Source organism: Gymnoscopelus microlampas, assembly GCF_963454915.1.
Source record: "Gymnoscopelus microlampas genome assembly, chromosome: 11".
In the NCBI taxonomy this organism is placed as follows: domain Eukaryota; kingdom Metazoa; phylum Chordata; class Actinopteri; order Myctophiformes; family Myctophidae; genus Gymnoscopelus; species Gymnoscopelus microlampas.
The window spans coordinates 36778439-36797161 of NC_139948.1; the positions used below are offsets into that span (position 1 = coordinate 36778439).

An 18723-nucleotide genomic window follows, 5' to 3' on the forward strand; every position below is an offset into this window, starting at 1 on the left:
CATACAGGCTCATAAATGAATACTCCTCTCCTTTGTGGGCAGACCCAGACCTTATCGTAATCTAATTAACCCAGTTAATTTAGCAGTTATGGTTTTAACCAATAGAATATAATAGAGCAGTGGTTCCCAAACGTTTTAGTTGAAGACCCAAAAGAGACATTTTGTCTCCCCCGGGACCCATACTAGTGAAAATAGAAGATCTACAAGCTCACCAGCAACGCGTTGTGAGCTTGTAGATATTTTCGCTTCTTCTTCTATTTTGGCTTCTTCTTAAAAGTTACATTTGTGGAATTTATTTAGTCTTAGCTTTGTTTTTATTTTATTGCATGACATTAAAAAAAATAAAAAACTTAAAATTTAATTTTTAGAAAATCTTTTGAAATAACAATAATAGAGACCCACACATATCGGTCCGCGACCCACAAACGGGTCCCGACCCACTGTTTGGGAAACAGTGTGATAGAGTGAGAGTACCTAGAGTTCCAACCCCGCCCATCAAACGGACTCGGTGCCAAATGAAGTGCAGCTGAGTTGAGTGAGGATGATTCCGAGCCGCGCAGCTCGAACCTGACTGCTTTAAAACATGACACCGCAACTGGACAAATGAATGTTTTATTATCGTATGGTACAACTTCGAGTTCTTTAAGGAGTCGCGTTGGATGGAGACTACTCTTAAATTAGTGGTAAGTTTGAATAACCCTTTCTTTCACAACATGAATAAATAACATCCGTTGATGATATAGGACATCCTGTTACTTTGTGTGTGGTCGAACCGCAGCAGGTGTGGCTGACCAGTTCCTACTATAGGCCAGAATAGTGGACACTGGACAGAAATTGTATTTTTACAAGACAGTTGAGGTAGACCACACTAATCCACTGAGTTCTGAAACATGTAACAACTAACAAGAATTCGGATTACAATCTCAAGGGAGTGAAAACTATCTCTTTAGGAATCAGGGATTTAGCTGCTGTCTGTAAATGATGAAAAAACTGTGAAGGCACTACACTAGCCTTACAGTTTTTCCATTTACAGTGTATAGCCTACACAGTATATACTGTACATACATAGACTTAGACTGTAATTAGACTGTTAGACTGTTCACCAATCATATAGAGTTGGATCATTGTTTACACATCTTTTTTTATCTACAACAGCACCATGGATTCTTGACTTCTTTACACCTGTAAAGCTTATTATACTGAACATGTTTTAAATAGTTTATTTCATGATACCCAACCCTTGTGTGTAAACTCTTATACCAATATAGTTTACCAATATAGAGATGTATTCATGGCTACTATTAGATGAGCTTATATAATATCAGTAACTGATGTGTACAATATTTACAGTTGCACTATTTTTCTGTGTTTATCTTTTCCTAGTCATGGCTATGGAAAGTAGTGGGAAGAATGTCTGCGACTACAGCCACAATGTTACTTTCTTCTACAAACTGGTGGATAAGAAAATCCCTGAAGGATGGACAACCCGGGAATTAGCGGTGCTTGTAGTGGGTCTGACACTTTGCCTCATAGTGGTCCTGGCAAATCTGATGGTGATTGTAGCCATCTTTAAAAACCGTCGCTTCCACTACCCCATCTACTATCTACTGGGCAACATGGCTGCAGCTGACCTGTTTGCAGGTATAGCCTACACCAATCTGATTCTGAACACGGGCCCCTGGACCAGAAACCTCACCAAGCAGCAGTGGTTTGTCCGCGGGGCTCTGATTGACATCAGCCTTACATCCTCGGTGGCCAATCTGCTGGCTGTGGCGGTCGAGCGGCACCAGACGATCATCACCATGCAGCTGCACAGCAGAATGACCAAGCGGCGTGTGGTGGTTCTTATCATTTGCATCTGGGCCATTGGCATCGCCATGGGACTGGTGCCCTCCGTCTTCTGGAACTGTGAGTGTGATCACACGGACTGCTCCACCATTGCTCCTCTCTACAGTAGGAGATTCCTTATCTTCTGGGCAATTCTCAACCTGCTCACCTTCTTTGTCATGGTGGCCATGTACACGCGCATCTTTATCTATGTGAGACACAAGAGCCAGCAAGGGTCTCGGCACACTACAGAGATATGGCGTGGCCAGGCGGTTGTCAATCTGATGAAAACCATCTCTATGGTTCTGGGTAAGGAACACATTTTTGTATAATGATATCAGTGCAGATGGTAAGTATCAACAGTTCCAGTCTATGTTGTTGTTCTTAACGTATCACAGAGTTATGCTTGTTGCCACATACCAATGGTGACACGCTTGGTTTGCACTCTTGTTGTGACATCAGGTAATGTTGAGCAAGCAGCACACCCGTGTTCAAAAGTCAACGGACTGGTAGCTGCTTACGTCCCACTTCCTTACTTTGAACAGGTTTTTCAACCTACAACTGTACTATTTGGTTTGTTCTGCCTTGTCTGGTTCATTATCCGTCATAAAATGTTTCCACGGAAGCTTTAGAAATGCCATGAAGTCTATGATGCTTCTATGTTACACCCATATTTACAACATAATTCCCGTCATAAATGATGATCCCACACCACATACCTTTCCGAGGTTGTTTACTCATATAGCCGAAGGCCAATTATCAGTGAAACAAACAGATGACGAATAACATTAACGTTTGGACTGAAATTGCCTAATCATTGTAATCAACATACAATTCGCTGGAATTGACCTTCATTCCATTTGGGACGTCAATGATTCACTAACTGATGGCAAACTTTTTTCGTCCTCAACAATAACTCACATTTTCCTGTTCCCATCTGTATAGGAGCCTTCATCATCTGCTGGACTCCCGGCCTTATTGTTCTCTTACTGGATGGGGTGTTGGGTAAAGACAGTAGTGCCGTCAAATATGAGAAGTACTGTTTGGTGATAGCGGAATGCAACTCTTTGGTCAACCCTATCATCTATTCCTTACGGGATGAGGAGATGCGGAGGACGTTCAAGAGTATCCTGTGCTGGCTTTGTGGAAGAGGTTCAGAGGACAATCAGAGGGGGCCATCTGCTGTCCCGTTTGATGCACCGCAGCTAGAGGTACTAGCAGCGGATCACATTAGGGATGGGTACAAGGGGGGTCAAACTTACACAATAAACCTTGTGTTACAACATGAAATTTGTTTAAGTTGTGTGGCAGTGTTTCCTCTTTCATTAACATTGGTTCTTGTGGTCGTGGTCAACAGGAAAGGAAGTGATGTTAATATTGCTTATTCATTGCATACAATGTTTTGTTTCAACACACGGCATCTAGTTTCTCCTTTTCGTTTGTCGGCGAGTGGGAATTACTCGGATCTCCATTTATTAAAGAATTACTCCTTTTTTAAAGTGAAACGGATCAAAAGAAAAACATCATGTTGGTACCAGGCGCCAGCAGGAACCAGGAACATTCCTCAATTCCTTCTTCATCTTGTTACTCATGAATTTGGTCCCCTGACTCCAATCTCTCCACACATTAAAAGTTCTGAATGATAGTGTTATTTGTAGACACTATAGGTTAACAATCTTTTGCTTGGAAACAAATAGTAGAACATAACATTATTATGTGTCTTCTTCTTCTCTTGTGTAATACAGATTGTGTAATATTGTGACAAGTCTTGAATTGTGAGTGACCAACCTTGTACTCTGTTTCAATATCTGTTGGGATTCTATAATTAATTCTATGTTTACTTTTACAGGAAGGTATTGGTTGTGTCCAGAAATCGGAGGACAACAGCAACTATATGTCACAGCAAATGAATGACAAGCAAATGTTGGACTATGCTATGGTGACCTCTAAATTTCTACAGCCAGAAAAGGAATAACTTCAAACAAAGATATCCACAGTGATTAAGAGGGTCTGCTTTCATTGAGGTCTCTTTGTAGCATAAGTGTTTCACCTCAATGAGATTCTGTCTGGCAACTACCACAGCTGGTTAAACTTATTATTTGCCATGCTTGTATTTGCAATGAACTGAAATGTGAGAATATAAACATGCATGACTGCACTGAATTGAAATTAATATTTGTTTTGGTGAAATACAGTCATTTCAGGATACTGGATTATTGCAATGCTGCGTTGAGCTTGAATGTTTGACATTTGAATTTCAACAGCCTTTGGGACTGAAATTATTGGAAGACACTTCTAAATGTGGTGCCCAAAGTTTAACCAAGTATTTTGAGATTTGTTTTGTTGAATAAATGTACTTTAAAAGGAACCATGTACACTAATATAGACATGTATATACCGTTCAGAGGGCATATTTGGTACTTATGAAACTCATATTTACAATACATTATATATGCATTACATTTCTTGATATAACATGCATAATGCATTATAAGACTTGATATAAGGCAGTATGAAGGCTTATATAAACGGCAAGCATGAATGGTTTGATTAGATGTATGTAATAGGTCTGTAAACTAATTTTAATAAGATTTCAATATAAGAATAAATGTAAACATGTAATATTTGATCGCTCCCAGCAGGTTTTGTGAAAATCCAGTTTTCAATTGGCCTCACCGTTGACCTTTTTAACCCAAAAGACCAGATAGGCTAAAAGTAAAAACGTCAGTGTACTGACAATAGGAACTTCAGTTGATTGTCATTTTGCATCGCATCATTTAGCAATGGAGCTGGTTTAATGGTTAAATCTAGGTTATACAGTGCTAATCTAATGTATTCTCAACCCTACAAACACCATTATGAATCCTCATTCCTTCCAGTTGCCATGCATCAGTACTCCAAATGAACAAAGTCATATTTTGACAAAGCAAACCTGTAATTGTAGTGATTGGATAAAACTGACGGACAGGCTTACATTCACATCCCAAAAATAACGCTACCAACTGAGCTAAACCACCATGTGTGTGTTGTTCATTAAGGCATCTTTGACACTTTGTTTCGCAATGTCACACTTCTAGGAGGGCCTTTGGTTGGACAGCCAATGCAGGTAGGCTCTTAAGAAGAAAACAAATACTGGGAAAAAAATCACACTAAATCATTTTTATTAGTTTTCTAATAAGAACACTACAATTTGTCATATTCTTCCTTTTAACTCTTTCTAGAACAATTCTAAAGTTGAGGTATAAAAGGAGTTCATACAGACTAACAAGTCTGAAAACAGTGGGGATTATATACAAGAGAAATGGAAAGACAGAGGTAGAGAGAGGGGTAAATACAAGGGAAAGTGAAGAAGAGGGGAGATACAAATATACTAATAAAACAAAAGTAATCAAATGGTTAAATAACATTTGGTGCTGTGGAAGTCATTCATAAGTACAGCCCAACTTATACCATGTCATACAATGATGTCGCATGACGAAAATGGCCGCTCTACAAGCTCATGCTGCAGGTGCAATGATGCATTGAGCTTGTAGATGTGCTATTTTCAGCATGAGTGGACAAAGGCCAATGCTGAAGACACTTATAAAAATGTGTATAGTACAAAATAAATTCCTGCAAAAAACGTATGTCCTCTTCTTTATAACGGCATTAATGTTGGAAAGGAAGATGACCAAAGTGAACACTTACAGTGCTTAATTTGGATCTGAATGGTAGTGATGGATGTTTAATAACTAAAGCTCTTTTTGTGCATGGTCCCCTCATATCATGGTGCCAATCGTATTGGCACATTCCAACTTTATCCAATTACATTGTGATTGACACGACACGTTTAATTTGCATTGGAATCCATGGTGAACTCTGAACACAGAACCAAAGAGCCATCTATACCTTCAGGGCAGGCTGTTATGGTGGGCTGCTCCAGGAATTTGACCAGCTACATAAACACCTTAAAGGCAAAACAAATTAAGCACTTCCCCCCCTGAAAAGCAATAATTTATAAACAATTTGAATTATCAGGTATGTTTGGAGGCGGGGAGAAAGATTAACAGAAGTGAGAGGTAAGAACTGAAAAGAAAAGTATCAGTATGATAATCAGTCCACTGATTAACAAATCAAATGTTGCATATGAGAAACCTCCAACTGATCTTTCCACAGCATCAAACATTTTATACATGTAAACCCCATATTGTAACCCAGTTATGTAACAAAAAGACCCAAATTATATCCAAAAAGAATGATAAAAACAGAGTAATTGTGACCCCTGCGAGACAATAAAGGCCAAACAAATCTCACCCAAACAAAACATCAAAAAGGTTTATAAAAGAGGAAAAAATACTGAAACATTCCACAAACTGTACAGTGACATCCATTACAACTGGTAGAAAAATGGGCTAAAGATAATTTGGTGTGGTGATAACACTATTTGTAAGATATAGCCATATGAAATGTAACAGCAAACAAATACTTAAATCTGGGATATACATGTGATGGACCTAAGTTTTGTTCTGTAACATCGTTTCAACAAAGTCTGGATTTACATTGGGAGTCTTCATAAGGCTTTATCTTATCAAAATGCTTTGTTATTCACATAATAGTTGATGTATAAAATAGTTCAAAGGGTTGAAATCCAAGAACATCGGCTGCGGGTCTTGTACACCTGTTTAGATTTGAATACACCCAATGCTGCCTTTTTGGTAACAGAGAGAGGAGCCCTTGCCAATTGGCCAAATCAAAGAAAAAAAATTAAGGAAAAAAATACTCTGGTTGACCAGAATCTGTTCAAATATAGGTAAGTGAGAGAACATGCCTTCTCACGGAATGGGTGCTCAACTGCACACAATACAATCAAATCACAGGTGTGATATGACAGTCCTCAATCCACCCATCGTCCCACAAAGTACCCCGCACCCCACCCACCCCAAAAATTAAAATAACTTGAGGAATGACAACACCACACACAGAAAGACACAGATACAAATAGAATTCCCTCCTCTCCTCAAACTGAAAAGGTGGCTGCACACCTACTTTAGTGAGACAGAGAGTCATAATTACATTGTTGATCATGATATTTTTGGTACTATAGAAGGTTGGAGCGTGTTGCCATGGGCCTGTGAGCTTACAGGTTTCAAGTTATGAGGAGATCCGAGTCCCCCATCCCCATCTTTCTCATTGGTTGGTGGAAGCACCCATCGACTACATTCCTGTGAAATGTATTGGTGCACCAGCCAGTTTGACTGAGTCATCCAGGGAACACTGTACACGCGCACACGCAGAAACACACATCATTGCAGTGCATGATGCATTTATTCCTTTTTTTTTTTTGGTCTGTCTGATATCATAATACCCTTTCTTTTGTTAATAAAAAGAGAAGCTAAAAAACTTGAAGATTAAATGAAAACCATATTATCACACCTAAAAATCCTACATGCATGGAAGACGGTCACGTTTCTAAAGTCATGTCACATTTGTCTCAGTTATATAACCACTGCCCCCAGAATCTCTCTCTTTCTCCTAACCTGTTATTGAACTACTTTTTTTGGTGGCTGGTGCATTCTTGGTGAAACAGCATTAGAAAACAAGCTACAATCAAATAAAACTTGTTGAAAGAAAGCAAGAAGTAAAGTCTACAAGCCATCTACGACACCCTCTATTGGTTAGCAAAGAAAAGGGCTGTTAGTTACATCCACAGAGGATCGTTTTCCTCCATCCGCAGCCCTAATGTGTCATGTCTGGTCCAGATTCAGAACTGGCTATAGCGGTGACTCCCATAACTACAGTTACCAGGTAGAGGCACCCATGATAAAGGTGCAAAAGTTTGTGCTTGACAGATCTCATATGTTTCCTTTCCTGGAAAAGAGTTGAAAAAGTGGAGAGGTTTGTGAGTGTGTGTGTGTGTGTGTGTGTGTGTGTGTGTGTGTGTGTGTGTGTGTGTGTGTGTGTGTGTGTGTGTGTGTGTGTGTGAGAGAGAGTGTGCTCGTGTTGGTCGGGGTGCATGCACGTAATGTGCAAATCTGAACTGTTGATAAACGTTTTCACGTTAGAGAAGCCCCACCAAAGCAATTACATCAAGCATTGAAGGATGGAAGATACAATGGTGTTATTTGTGTTTAGTTGCCAGTGGTTGTTCTTGGAGGAACACAAGTGGTGACAACTAGTTGGGCAGCACTTTGGTACAAGCAAGGTGAGCAGAGCTCCCTAGTGATCCATGTCGGTAGAGCTCGGCGACTCTAATCAAATGCCAACGCCTTGTGAGGTACAGGCGATCACATGGTTTTCCAGAGCAAAGGGGCTAGGCTCCTCTACTGAGGGAAGAGAGCAGAGGTCAATTAGGACATGGGCAGGTCGTGTGGATACATTGTGGGGAGTCGAGACGTGCATATACACAAATAATGTACAGACATCATGGTCGTCTTACACAGCCAGGTCAAGTAATATTCAACAGGTTTATTAAAACCAAAGATGGTGTTATCTGTTTTGACATCTGTCCGTTCTGGCCCTTCTCTTCCATGTCAAAGAGTTATGGAGCACCAATTCCTCCTGGCTAGTGTCCAGTTGTCCTTTCCTGCACTCCAGTAAGATGTGTGCATATGAGGATGTGTATTACAACTTGGTGAGTCTCCGGAGGTGGTTGGTCAGCAGAAGGTGGGGACAGACGGTAGTGGTCAGTGGAGGTGATGGTGGGGAGGTGGTATAGTGTTAAGGAGAGGTGCCAGCTCAGTTAGAGGTGTCAGAATGGACACTGCCAGGAGGACCAAGAGGAGAACTGACTGACGGGGGGTTGGTGGCATCCTGCCAGCTGTTGTTAGCCTGCAAGCAACAGGAAAGGAAAACACTTGTTTATGTTGGCTGTCAAAACATTCAGTTTATTATTCAAAGTAATTGCTTTAATTAATGTCCTATCTGGTAGAAGGGCCCGGCTAAAAAAGTGGGGGGGGGGGAAGTGTCAAATGACATTGTAGCTATGGTAACAATACTACTACAGCTGTTTTATCTCAAGCTAACTATGGTAACATTACAGCTGTTTTATCTCAAGCCAATTGATGACGGAACTTTCCAGGCTGTTGTCTACATCGGAGTGCAGCGCACACAAAGGCAGACATCTTGGCTCGTCTCAGAGCTTTGTTATCAAGTTACTACTGAAAGAGAGCACTCTAAAGTTAGTACTCACGTCCAGGCGGTGAGGGGTGTAGAGGCCGCTACCTGACAGCTCCTCATAGCCGCCCGTCAGGTGTGTAGCATGGTGCAGGGTATCCACCTATCAGAGATGAAAAAACAGGACATTTTACCACTAAACATCTTTATGTTGGAACACAAAGCACCACCACATACAGTCTTCTTTCAGAATACACAGACATTGGCTGGGCAGAGAATTGACAGCTTCCACAAACCTCTGCTGCATCCATTAATGCCTAGTATCTACATTACCAGTGAAGGTTTCTCCACTAGCAAACTCTGTCATCTATTTTCACTCATCGTGTCATTGCTGCTGCTTGACACCATGGATTGGATACCCACTAAACATCATGATGCTCCACTTTGCCAGTTCTGCTCTTATTCCCATGGAATCAATTACTGCATTTGAAGCCAGAAGGCCACAAGACAGGTCAGGATTATATTATTCTCCACCCACCATCATTCTCATTGAGAAAGCTGAGTCGTAAAACACAACAGCAGATTACTGGATCCCTCAGAGACAACAAAACTGTGTACTTCCACAGGGTACCACAAACACAGGGTACAGGGTAGAGCCATGTGCAGGACTGTTTTCTTAATCCTGCCCCCGCTGGATTTCTGACCATGCCATTTCTGACATCACAGTTAATGTCTGACCGCCAATCCCACCCGCCGCAAGTATTTCAGTGCCGTTTGCTGCTCTTGCAATATTACCATCTAGTACTGAAATATCCTGTAATATTTCCATTGGGACCCCAAAACATTTCAAACAGAAACACAGAATGAGAGAGAGAGCAAGATAAGAGGGGGAGGAGGGGGGGGGGGAGAGAGGAAGAGAGAGGGAGAGATAGAGAGAGAGAGAGAGGGAGAGAGAAAGAGAGAGAGACTTGGCTGGACTACTGCCTGACAGTAGGTTATTAAATATATGCCTTATGCACATACCTTATGCACACGTCGGGAACAATGTTTTGAAATGACCTTGTTCTTTGTATTTAGCCATAAGATAAATGTGTTCATACGAAGCTATAGTAAAGCACCACACATGCTTCAGGTGTGCTATATCCAGTTTATTGTGGGATGGTGCAGGACAGCCTGCAGGTATTTAAAAACTGCCCGCTACTGAGATAATTGCCAAAGCTCCCGCAGGATTCTGCTCCTGATGCAGGGCTCTAGTAAAGGCTACCACAAACACACCGTACAGGGCAGGGTACCACTAACACAGAGTACAGGCTATCACTAACACAGAGTACAGGGTACCACTAACACTGAGTACAGGGTGCCACAAACACAGAGTACCACAAACAAGGGGCACAGGGTACCACAAACACACAAAATACAGGATACCACAAACAAACAGCACAGGGTACAAACACAAAGGTGGTCAGATCTGAGGAAAGCTAATGTGCAGAAATGGAATGGTTTGAGATGGTCTGAAGGGAAAGATAAACACATGCACTAATAGTTGGGATGGGGTTGGGCTGAAGTACCATGTTTCTCGGAGGGTCACTACACTGGCTAGACAGGTCAGGGAACCACAAAGCGCAGGAAGGGGATAAAGGTAATTACAGGGCAACATCCGGGGTGAGGTCGGGGCAAGAGGGTTCTATGCTAGGGGCTAAGTGTCCAGGGACATCAGGGGGTTGAGTTGAGGGCATTGGGGTAGGCTCTGCAGATGTCCTTATTGCGTACCTGCGGCTGCAGAGAGGGGGCTATGTTGAGACCCTCCCCGTTGAGTGAACGCAGGCCGAGGTAGGCGTCACCTGTGTGAGACAAGTTATATGACCCCGATGACCCTGTAGGCAATACATGCAGCCAATCAGGCATGTCAGGATGCCCTGGGGTCAAAGGTCACTAGTGGTCATGGGCACTGATTGCCAATAATACAGTCACACCTCATGACCTCCGCCACAGCTTCAACATGATATATTGATCATGTCTGTATCTTATTTACAATACTGGGATAATGAACCAAAACATCCATGAAAACCAAGCGGCCCAAAGCCAACTGACCCAGATTAATGAAATGCCTGAAAGCCACTAATGCGTCACCAATGTCTCCCAACACCAACGGGAGCCATTAGGCACGTCTCATTTTGAAGGCCCAACCAGGGACCTTCCAGCTTATCAATCAATATGGACACGAGACATCTGTTATGCTTGCATAGACTCTTCAAGTGCATTTCCACAGAATAACCAAGCATATTTATTTAGGTATCACCATTTCAGTTTCTGTGGCAGAGTAACACTTTTGTTTTTATTTGGACTATTGATAGTTTTTCAGTGAATATTTAAGTCAAATGTTGGCTCCACTGACTTGGTGAAGTTTCTCCATCATCAGAGGTTGATATTGTGCTCAGGTGTTTGACTGACAGTTATGGAAGACAAAGGGAATTTAACCTGGGACAAACTGATCACAACATGCTGCATCTATGAGTAAAATAAACTGAGTGAGCACCTACCTGCTCCTATCTGCAACTTAGCAAATAGAGGTTACTATTATCAGCTTGTGTGTGCGCGCGTGCATGTAAAGACCTGACATTGCACTACAAATAGCAAGCAAGGTGACACATTATTACACACAGCAAAATGTGCAATGAGGATGATTGACAGACAACAATCAATAACTAAGGATGGCTTTTTAATTTCCGATTTCTGTAACACAACCTTGAGTATCTGCCAATACCGGATAGCAATCCAATACCTTTTTTCCTTCCTCTTAAACAACAACAAAGCTGTTAATAAGCCGTTAATAAGCGAAATACTGCTGTCAATCCTAAAAACCCTCACATGTTTAGCTTTACTCCACCCTAAGCGTAAAAGACCTCCACACAACTGACATGATGACGACTGTATGTGCTAATGACTAGCTACTGTTATCAAGTGACAAATGCTGCTACGGTACTTCTCGTTATGGTGTGTCGCTGTAGTGTGGCTAAAACACTTTGGTGATGTTTCAGGCTGGATTTGTCAATCCATCTTGTCAGATTATGACTTCATTATTATTATTTTTAATCGACATCTGATACATTGTTTTTGCCCAGTATCGCACCGATACTGAATTATGTCAAACAAATCCCTATTAAGGACTGTTGTTTGGCTAAGTAATCAATGACATTTATTGTCAAGTATCATTTATGGATTTTAGGAATTAGTTGTTACAACTAAAATCCATGAAGATCAATATGGGCCAAGCTACATCCAAAATGTTCAATATGGGCCACGCTACATCCAAAATGTTCAATATGGGCCAAGCTACATCCACAATGTTCTGAACAAACACTTAAGGAAACAACAAACCAGCAGACAAAACACACATCACAAGTTCGATGTACTACTCGACTCACATGCAAGCATAGACTTAAGGTACCCCAGACTGCACAATAGGTAAGTCTCTTCTGAACCTCAATGTTAGTAGCAACTAGCAAGCTACTTTAACAGAGTTAATCATTGTTTTAGTAAATGTTGATGAATATATTTTGCCTATCACTTTCAGTGCAACCCTTTTTTGGCATCTAATGTAGGATTTGTTTACAATTTCAATAGCTCAATTCACCAACCAAATCCTTCCTTGCATGTCTTGAATGATCATGGTCAAATAGGTGAACTTAATGGCCAGCAGGTTAAAATTTCCAACAAAATCTTTGAATACATTTCTACCATCTTGGTTTGTTCATTGTTGACACAACAACGTGTAATTTAGAGGCCATTTTTGTGATCGGAGGCCAATATAAGGTTCTGAAAAAACATCAGTTCTAAGCATCAGAACTATATTGTAATAACAACTAGAGTAGATAATTGTGTCAAGACATATTGTGCAATCAGTAAAAATAAATGCAGACAGGAAGGAGAACTTTTGGAATTATGACAGATAGCAGATCAAATACATCAAATAAAGGCTAAGGTTAGGCTTACGGCTAAGTTAAGCCCAGCTCTGGATCTATCCAGCTGGTGACCTAAGTTCACTGTCATGAAGAAAGGATGTGGTGACATTATACATGTGAATGTTTCAGTTTATGTTAGGGCTGGGCAATATATCAATATTAGTCAATATATTTTGTCCATATCGCCCAGCCCCTACTGTGTAGTTACTAAGGCCTGCTCTGCTTCACATGTTGGCCAGTGCAAATCGCTCATTGCCAGTCAAATGACTCGACATGAAATAGGATGATTCAACTCGGCTTCACACATGCATGTTGTGTGCCAGCTGGCCAGCTGACTGCAAGATTAAGTTTCTTGTGCAGTCTGGGGTCGCCTTAGGACAAGAAGGGACTCTGATCACATCATGTGTTTCATCAGCCTAGTATGAACTAAAGTGTGAGTGAGTGTGTGTGTGTATATAGAGGCACTGAGGTCCAATAACACGGGGAGGGCTATGAGAGACTAATGGAACACGTGGTACCTGAGTTGGGCGTCGCTGGAGAGTTTGCCTGGCTAGCCTGCGCCGACACATTGGCAGCATCCACCGCTGTTTTAACTGCGTAGAGGTTCGCTTCCTCCTGGAACTTACCAATGTTCTTCTTGTAGCGTATTCTCTTGTTGCCGAACCAATTAGAAACCTGAGGAAGAGACAGAGATGTAGACATTCTTTTTTTTCTTTTTCCTCCCAATTTAGTCATTATGCCAATTCCATATTCCCCATGTATTCTAGTCTCGTGTCACTTCTAACTCCTACAGTTGGTCGTGGGAAGAACATAGACAACCACATCTCCTCTCCTCTGATGAGGCAGTTTCTGTTCACCTTATAGTGAGGAGTTTGTCCTCACGAGTTGAAAGTTGAATATTTATGCATTTTTAAGGGGTGTCTGGGTCGGGTCTGTAACTAACCGGTTCTCAGAACAAATTTCACGGGTCCAATTAGGGTCCGGCTCCATAAGAATAAAAAAAAGTCAGAAAGGCTCAGAATCTGACCAAATTGTCACAGGTCCACCCAGGTTTGGTTCAGTGATTTGGAAAAAAATCTCGGAACGGCTCGGAGCCAATTTCACAGGTCCATTTCGGTTTGGGTCTGTTTTTTGGAACCGTGAAGAGCTCTAGTCTGTAGTACAGCGACAAAGATTACCCTCCCCGCCCACTCCCACAACCAATTGTGGAATGCCTGGCCAAAACGGATGCGCCAAGGACGATTCAAACCATTAGTCCATTAGTCTCCGCTGTAGTGGGCAGGAACATAACCATGCCATGCCGAGTGTCCCAGATGTAGACATTCTTGTACCAATAATGACTTTAGCTATGCCAAGGTTGACATAATTTGCATATAATAAAATGTATTTTATTATGTGAGCTTGTAGATCAGGTATTTTAGAAAACATTTGCCTATGATAGGACCTGCTCTAAATAGGGACACCAGATTGAAAGTCTTAAGAGATCTGGACACATCAGCTGCATAATTGCTGATACCAATATCATTAAAAAAAGCCAAATAATGGCCAATATATCGGCCAAACCAATACATATCTAGAGTGTATTGGCTGTGCTGCTCACCTGAGAGACGGTGATCGCACACTTTTTGGCCAGTTCCTCTTTGGCCTCCTCACTGGGATAAGGATTGGACAGGTGGGAGTAGAAGTACTCGTTCAGCACCTCTGTTGCTTGCTTGTTGAAGTTACGCCTCTTACGCCTGACAAAGACAAGACAAGATGCAAATGACCAACATGCATAACACGCATATACTCCTCGACATGTTCACATCATTTGGAGCTGTGGAGCAGAACTGACAGCATTTTAGCACAACCTCTAATCATAGACAGACGCACAGATATGTTTGTTGTGAGACAAAATAGCAGATCTTGTAGTTCAGCGTACAACACTGGTATAGGACAAAGTCTAAATCAGGCTTAACAACATGGGCTTTTCATGTCACTGACCCCCATTTTGACTTTCATTAGGCCATGGACACCCATTTAAAATTATTCTGTCCTAGGGACCCTGATGAGTAAACATTTCTTTTGTTTAAATAAAATTATTGACTAAATGTCATAATTATACATTAGTTGCAGTATCACCACTATGAATCTACTTCTATGTTAGAATAGTCACTCATGCTTTTTTGTATTGTAATTAGTTCCAGTGAATTGAATGATGGGAAATTAACCAATTAAACCCTATATTCTTAATTAACCGGGGTCCTCCGGGGGGCCCTCTACACCAAATCTCTAGCCGATTTAAAAGCTCATAACACGTTATGAGCTATATTCACCAAATGTTCACCTCAGAATTGGGACGCTAATGTTCATGTGGTTAAGAGACTGTTGGGGGACCCCCTGTAACCCCCCTCCCCCAAGGACCCCACTTTGAAAACTACTGCTCCAACCCCCACAAGCAGTGAAAACGGACACCACCATCCACCCAGACAGACCTGGCGTCAAGGAAGCGGGAACGCAGGATCATAACGGCCTCGCAGGTGCTTTGTTTCAGCTGCATCTGGATGGAGCTGAACTTGCGATGGATGATGGCCACCATTCGCTCGATTTCCTTTGGAGAGATGGGCCGTGTGCGAGACTGCTCTCTCAGCAGGTTCATCACGTGGTTGGTGAACTCACTGCATGCCTGGAGTGACAGAGTAGCGAGAGAGGGACTTCATTATGGAAAAGACAAGTAGAGATGGGCAATATATCGATATTATATATATGGTGAGATGAGACTAGATATCAACTGGGACTTTGGATATTGTAATATCGTGATATGGCATACGTTTTTTTTTTGTCCATTTTATTTCTACAAATCTGCAATCTCGCCACACGTTGCATCGTGACACGTTGTAATTGTACATTGGCTATTTTGGCCTTTTAGGAATTCAAATCTTTTTTTAAAATATTGATATTCTATCCTCTATCGATATTGTGATATAGAGATATTTGGTCAAAAAATATTGTGAGATTAGGTTTGTTTCCATAACACCCAGCCATAAAGACCACCACCAACAAAAATGTACACGTGTGCATACATTTAGTATAGCAATAGCATGTAGTTGTAGAAGCTCCAAACCTGCTCGTATTTCTCCAGCTCAGAGTGGTATATCTGGCGGATCTGGGCCAACTTGGCCCTGTAGTCAGAGTGCTCGATGCTGCCGTCGTTGGGCGAGCCCCCGGCCGCCGCTGCAGCCGCCGCCGCTGCCGCCGAGCCTCCGCCCTTCTCTGGTCCCGACACACCCTCTGCTAACAACATGTTGTCCAGACGCATGATCTGGGGGTCTGGGGGGTCCTCCTCCTGCACGCCTCGGATACTTAGCACTAGAAGAGGGAGGGAGAGAGGTAGAGAGAGAGGACAAGTGAAGAAAAAAAAAAGAGAAAAAAGTTTTTAATATTACAGTATATTATAGACACTGACATTCCATCTTTGACCTCTCATACCACATTTGACCTTTCAAGTATGATGCTGCCTTTAGCTGATCTTTCTCAGTCCAAACACTCGAACATAATATGACAAACTTCCAAAATAGCAGATCTACAAGCTCACGAAGCGTCGCTTTGTGAACGATTTATTTATTTGTTTAAGTTTTGAAAATGTGCCCAAAATAAGGATGCCAGGGTTAAAGTGGATAAAGTACTTTGAAAGCAGAAATGTCCATGCCAAGGTTTTTTTTTTCTTCTTCCCCCCTCAGACCAAAAGAGCAGGCTAATACTGTGGGCTCTAAAGAGTGCATGGGAGGACACCTTATCAATGCTAAAATTGTGCAGAGCTGTCAAAAACCAGGCAACGTTCCCTCCTGAGTCACCGCAGGGCAGAGTCAGGCTGAATCCTCAATGAGCTTGCACTGTAGCTCCCATACTCCAAACAGCAGAGGGCAGTGTGGCCCCTCAGTGGCAGGCTGCCAGAGAGAGCGTCACATGAGGCATGGCACTAGTAATGGGAGTGCATGTGCTGTCACTATGAGCCCCGCTGGCCATAAGTATAGCTTTCAGCCGCTCCACTCCACCACTGTATTAAACCAAGACCTCTGTCAGCCTGCAGCCATGTGCTCATCTCTCTCTTACACTTACAGACACACACACACACACACACACACACACACACACACACACACACACACACACACACACACACACACACACACACACACACACACACACACACAATACCTTGCACACAAACCACTCCTACACTGAAAAGTTTAAAATACAGAGAAGTCTTTCTTTGCTGTAGTCATTTAAGTTATCACTACCCTTTCTTTATTGTAATTCATGCCCATTTTCTTTCCCCCCCCTCACTATTTACAAGGTTAATAGAAAAATAACAACAGTTAAATCACACATGTTGAGGGAATCAGACAGACAAATATGGATGATGAGATTAATCCTAATGGAAACTCAAAGCCCTTTGGGTTATGCTACTTGGTCAAAGCTCAGGGGGTGCACTCAGAGAGTCAGGGAATTACTTATTTAGCGGCTTTGCTGGTTACACACCATCAACAACCTGAGCTGTCTTCAAGATGATAACAAAAGGTTCATCATTGAGAGCACTTTGCCAACCAAGGAGGGTTTTACAGTATTTGCTGTACTATAAAACTCACCAATATGAAGAGTATGGCAGCCAAGGAATACTAAATGTAGTTTATAACAAATAACAGCTGTGAAATGTATGCATTCTTTACTTTCAAACTGTATCACAATGTCCACTTTCTCTTTCCCTCTTTTTCAGAGTCTCCTGTTAAGATTCAAACTTTTTTTTTTCCACCTCTGCCGGCTGATTTTTTTTCTTGTTCCTTCTTGCCTGTTTCTCTCCCTCCACTTAGGTCTTCGCTCGCTCCGAGTCACATTCCTTTTCTCTTGCTCCCCCTTCTCAGGGCTCAGGAATGCAGCAGACCCAGCCGACTGAACTAATGACCCCGATTCGCCCACCAACACCACTCCCTCCTCTCGTTCCCTTCAGCCACTGACAGTATACCCATTTACCACATAGGTACATAGTGGTGATAGTCTGGAACTCACCTACTCATCAGGCCTCGGCGGCTTTGCTGTCCTGTCGGACACATAAAGCTAGCCGGGTGACATGCCTGCGCTCTGATTCGACGTGGACTTTACGTGCGTTCCCAGACTTTAGTCTGGGTCGTCCTGCCTCGGCCAATCCCGGGCCACCCTGTTCCTGATACAGCTGGAGCCATTAAGCGGTGGAGGAAGAGGTCCATCTTCCATTGCGACATGCAGACTATGTATTCAAACACATTTTTATACACTGCGCAGGACACCTGACCTACAGCCAAGAGGGTGACGAGGCCTCTCAAGGCTTCTCACCACCCCCACACACCCCCTCACGCTCCTCATTATGGCCCCCAGCTGTAGCCTAATGCCCTCACATTCAACTAATTACTCCAATTAAGCCATGATTACCCACAACTGCATTCATACACACAGTCTAGGAGGGCCTAAAGAGGCTACGGCGACTTTTGAGATGAGTTACGAATACTGTACCGAATAAGGAACACATGACATGGATAAGAGCATTAAGAAATCTGAATTCTTCTACTCAACCAAGCAACTGTTGGCCAAAATAAAGGGGAGAGGGAAAAAAAGAAAGGAAAGCCCTGCAGGCCTGAACACTGTCTGGCTGTTTTGCTTTAAAATCAAACCAGTTTGGTTTCCATTTCTTATCAAGCGGGTTTTGCTGGCAGCACTGGGCTGTTTTCACAAAGCAAACATGGAATACTAGTGTAAATAGTACTGTAAATTGTGATGCAGAATCACAATTTACGCTTCACATAAAATATATGGAGCCAGCCCTAAAGCC

The 18723-nt window shown here is 42.2% G+C and overlaps 2 protein-coding genes across 5 annotated transcripts in view; one reads left to right on the forward strand and one right to left on the reverse strand.

Annotated features, from left to right (window-relative positions):
• The first annotated feature begins 432 nt into the window (after positions 1 to 432).
• On the forward strand, positions 433 to 4195 carry lpar2a (lysophosphatidic acid receptor 2a). The gene is made up of 4 exons (XM_084072127.1): positions 433 to 683; positions 1384 to 2136; positions 2773 to 3038; positions 3677 to 4195. The coding sequence occupies exons 2-4, from the start codon at positions 1386 to 1388 to the stop codon at positions 3800 to 3802; spliced, it is 1143 nt and encodes a 380-aa protein (XP_083928253.1). The 5' UTR covers positions 433 to 683; positions 1384 to 1385; the 3' UTR covers positions 3803 to 4195.
• Positions 4196 to 4971: 776 nt separating this feature from the next.
• Positions 4972 to 18723, reverse strand: part of pbx4 (pre-B-cell leukemia transcription factor 4) — a 34992-nt gene continuing 21240 nt past the window's right edge. For 2 of the 4 annotated variants that reach the window (XM_084073071.1, XM_084073069.1), the window contains 6 exons: positions 15985 to 16229; positions 15356 to 15546; positions 14482 to 14617; positions 13400 to 13556; positions 8996 to 9082; positions 4972 to 8634 (listed from right to left, as the gene is read on the reverse strand). In XM_084073071.1, the coding sequence (XP_083929197.1) occupies positions 9039 to 9082; positions 13400 to 13556; positions 14482 to 14617; positions 15356 to 15546; positions 15985 to 16229 (773 nt within the window). In that variant the 3' untranslated portion in view covers positions 4972 to 8634; positions 8996 to 9038. Of the gene's footprint in view, positions 8635 to 8995; positions 9083 to 10689; positions 10794 to 13399; positions 13557 to 14481; positions 14618 to 15355; positions 15547 to 15984; positions 16230 to 18723 lie in introns of all 4 variants that reach the window. The other 2 variants (XM_084073072.1, XM_084073070.1) reach the window with 2 other exon arrangements.

Coding starts and splice junctions, on each gene's coding strand:
- lpar2a (XM_084072127.1), top strand. CDS start 1,386: ATGGCTATGGAAAGTAGTGGGAAGAATGTCTGCGACTACAGCCACAAT. Junction 2,137..2,772: donor AACCATCTCTATGGTTCTGG/GTAAGGAACACA, acceptor CCATCTGTATAG/GAGCCTTCATCATCTGCTGG. Junction 3,039..3,676: donor TTGATGCACCGCAGCTAGAG/GTACTAGCAGCG, acceptor TTACTTTTACAG/GAAGGTATTGGTTGTGTCCA.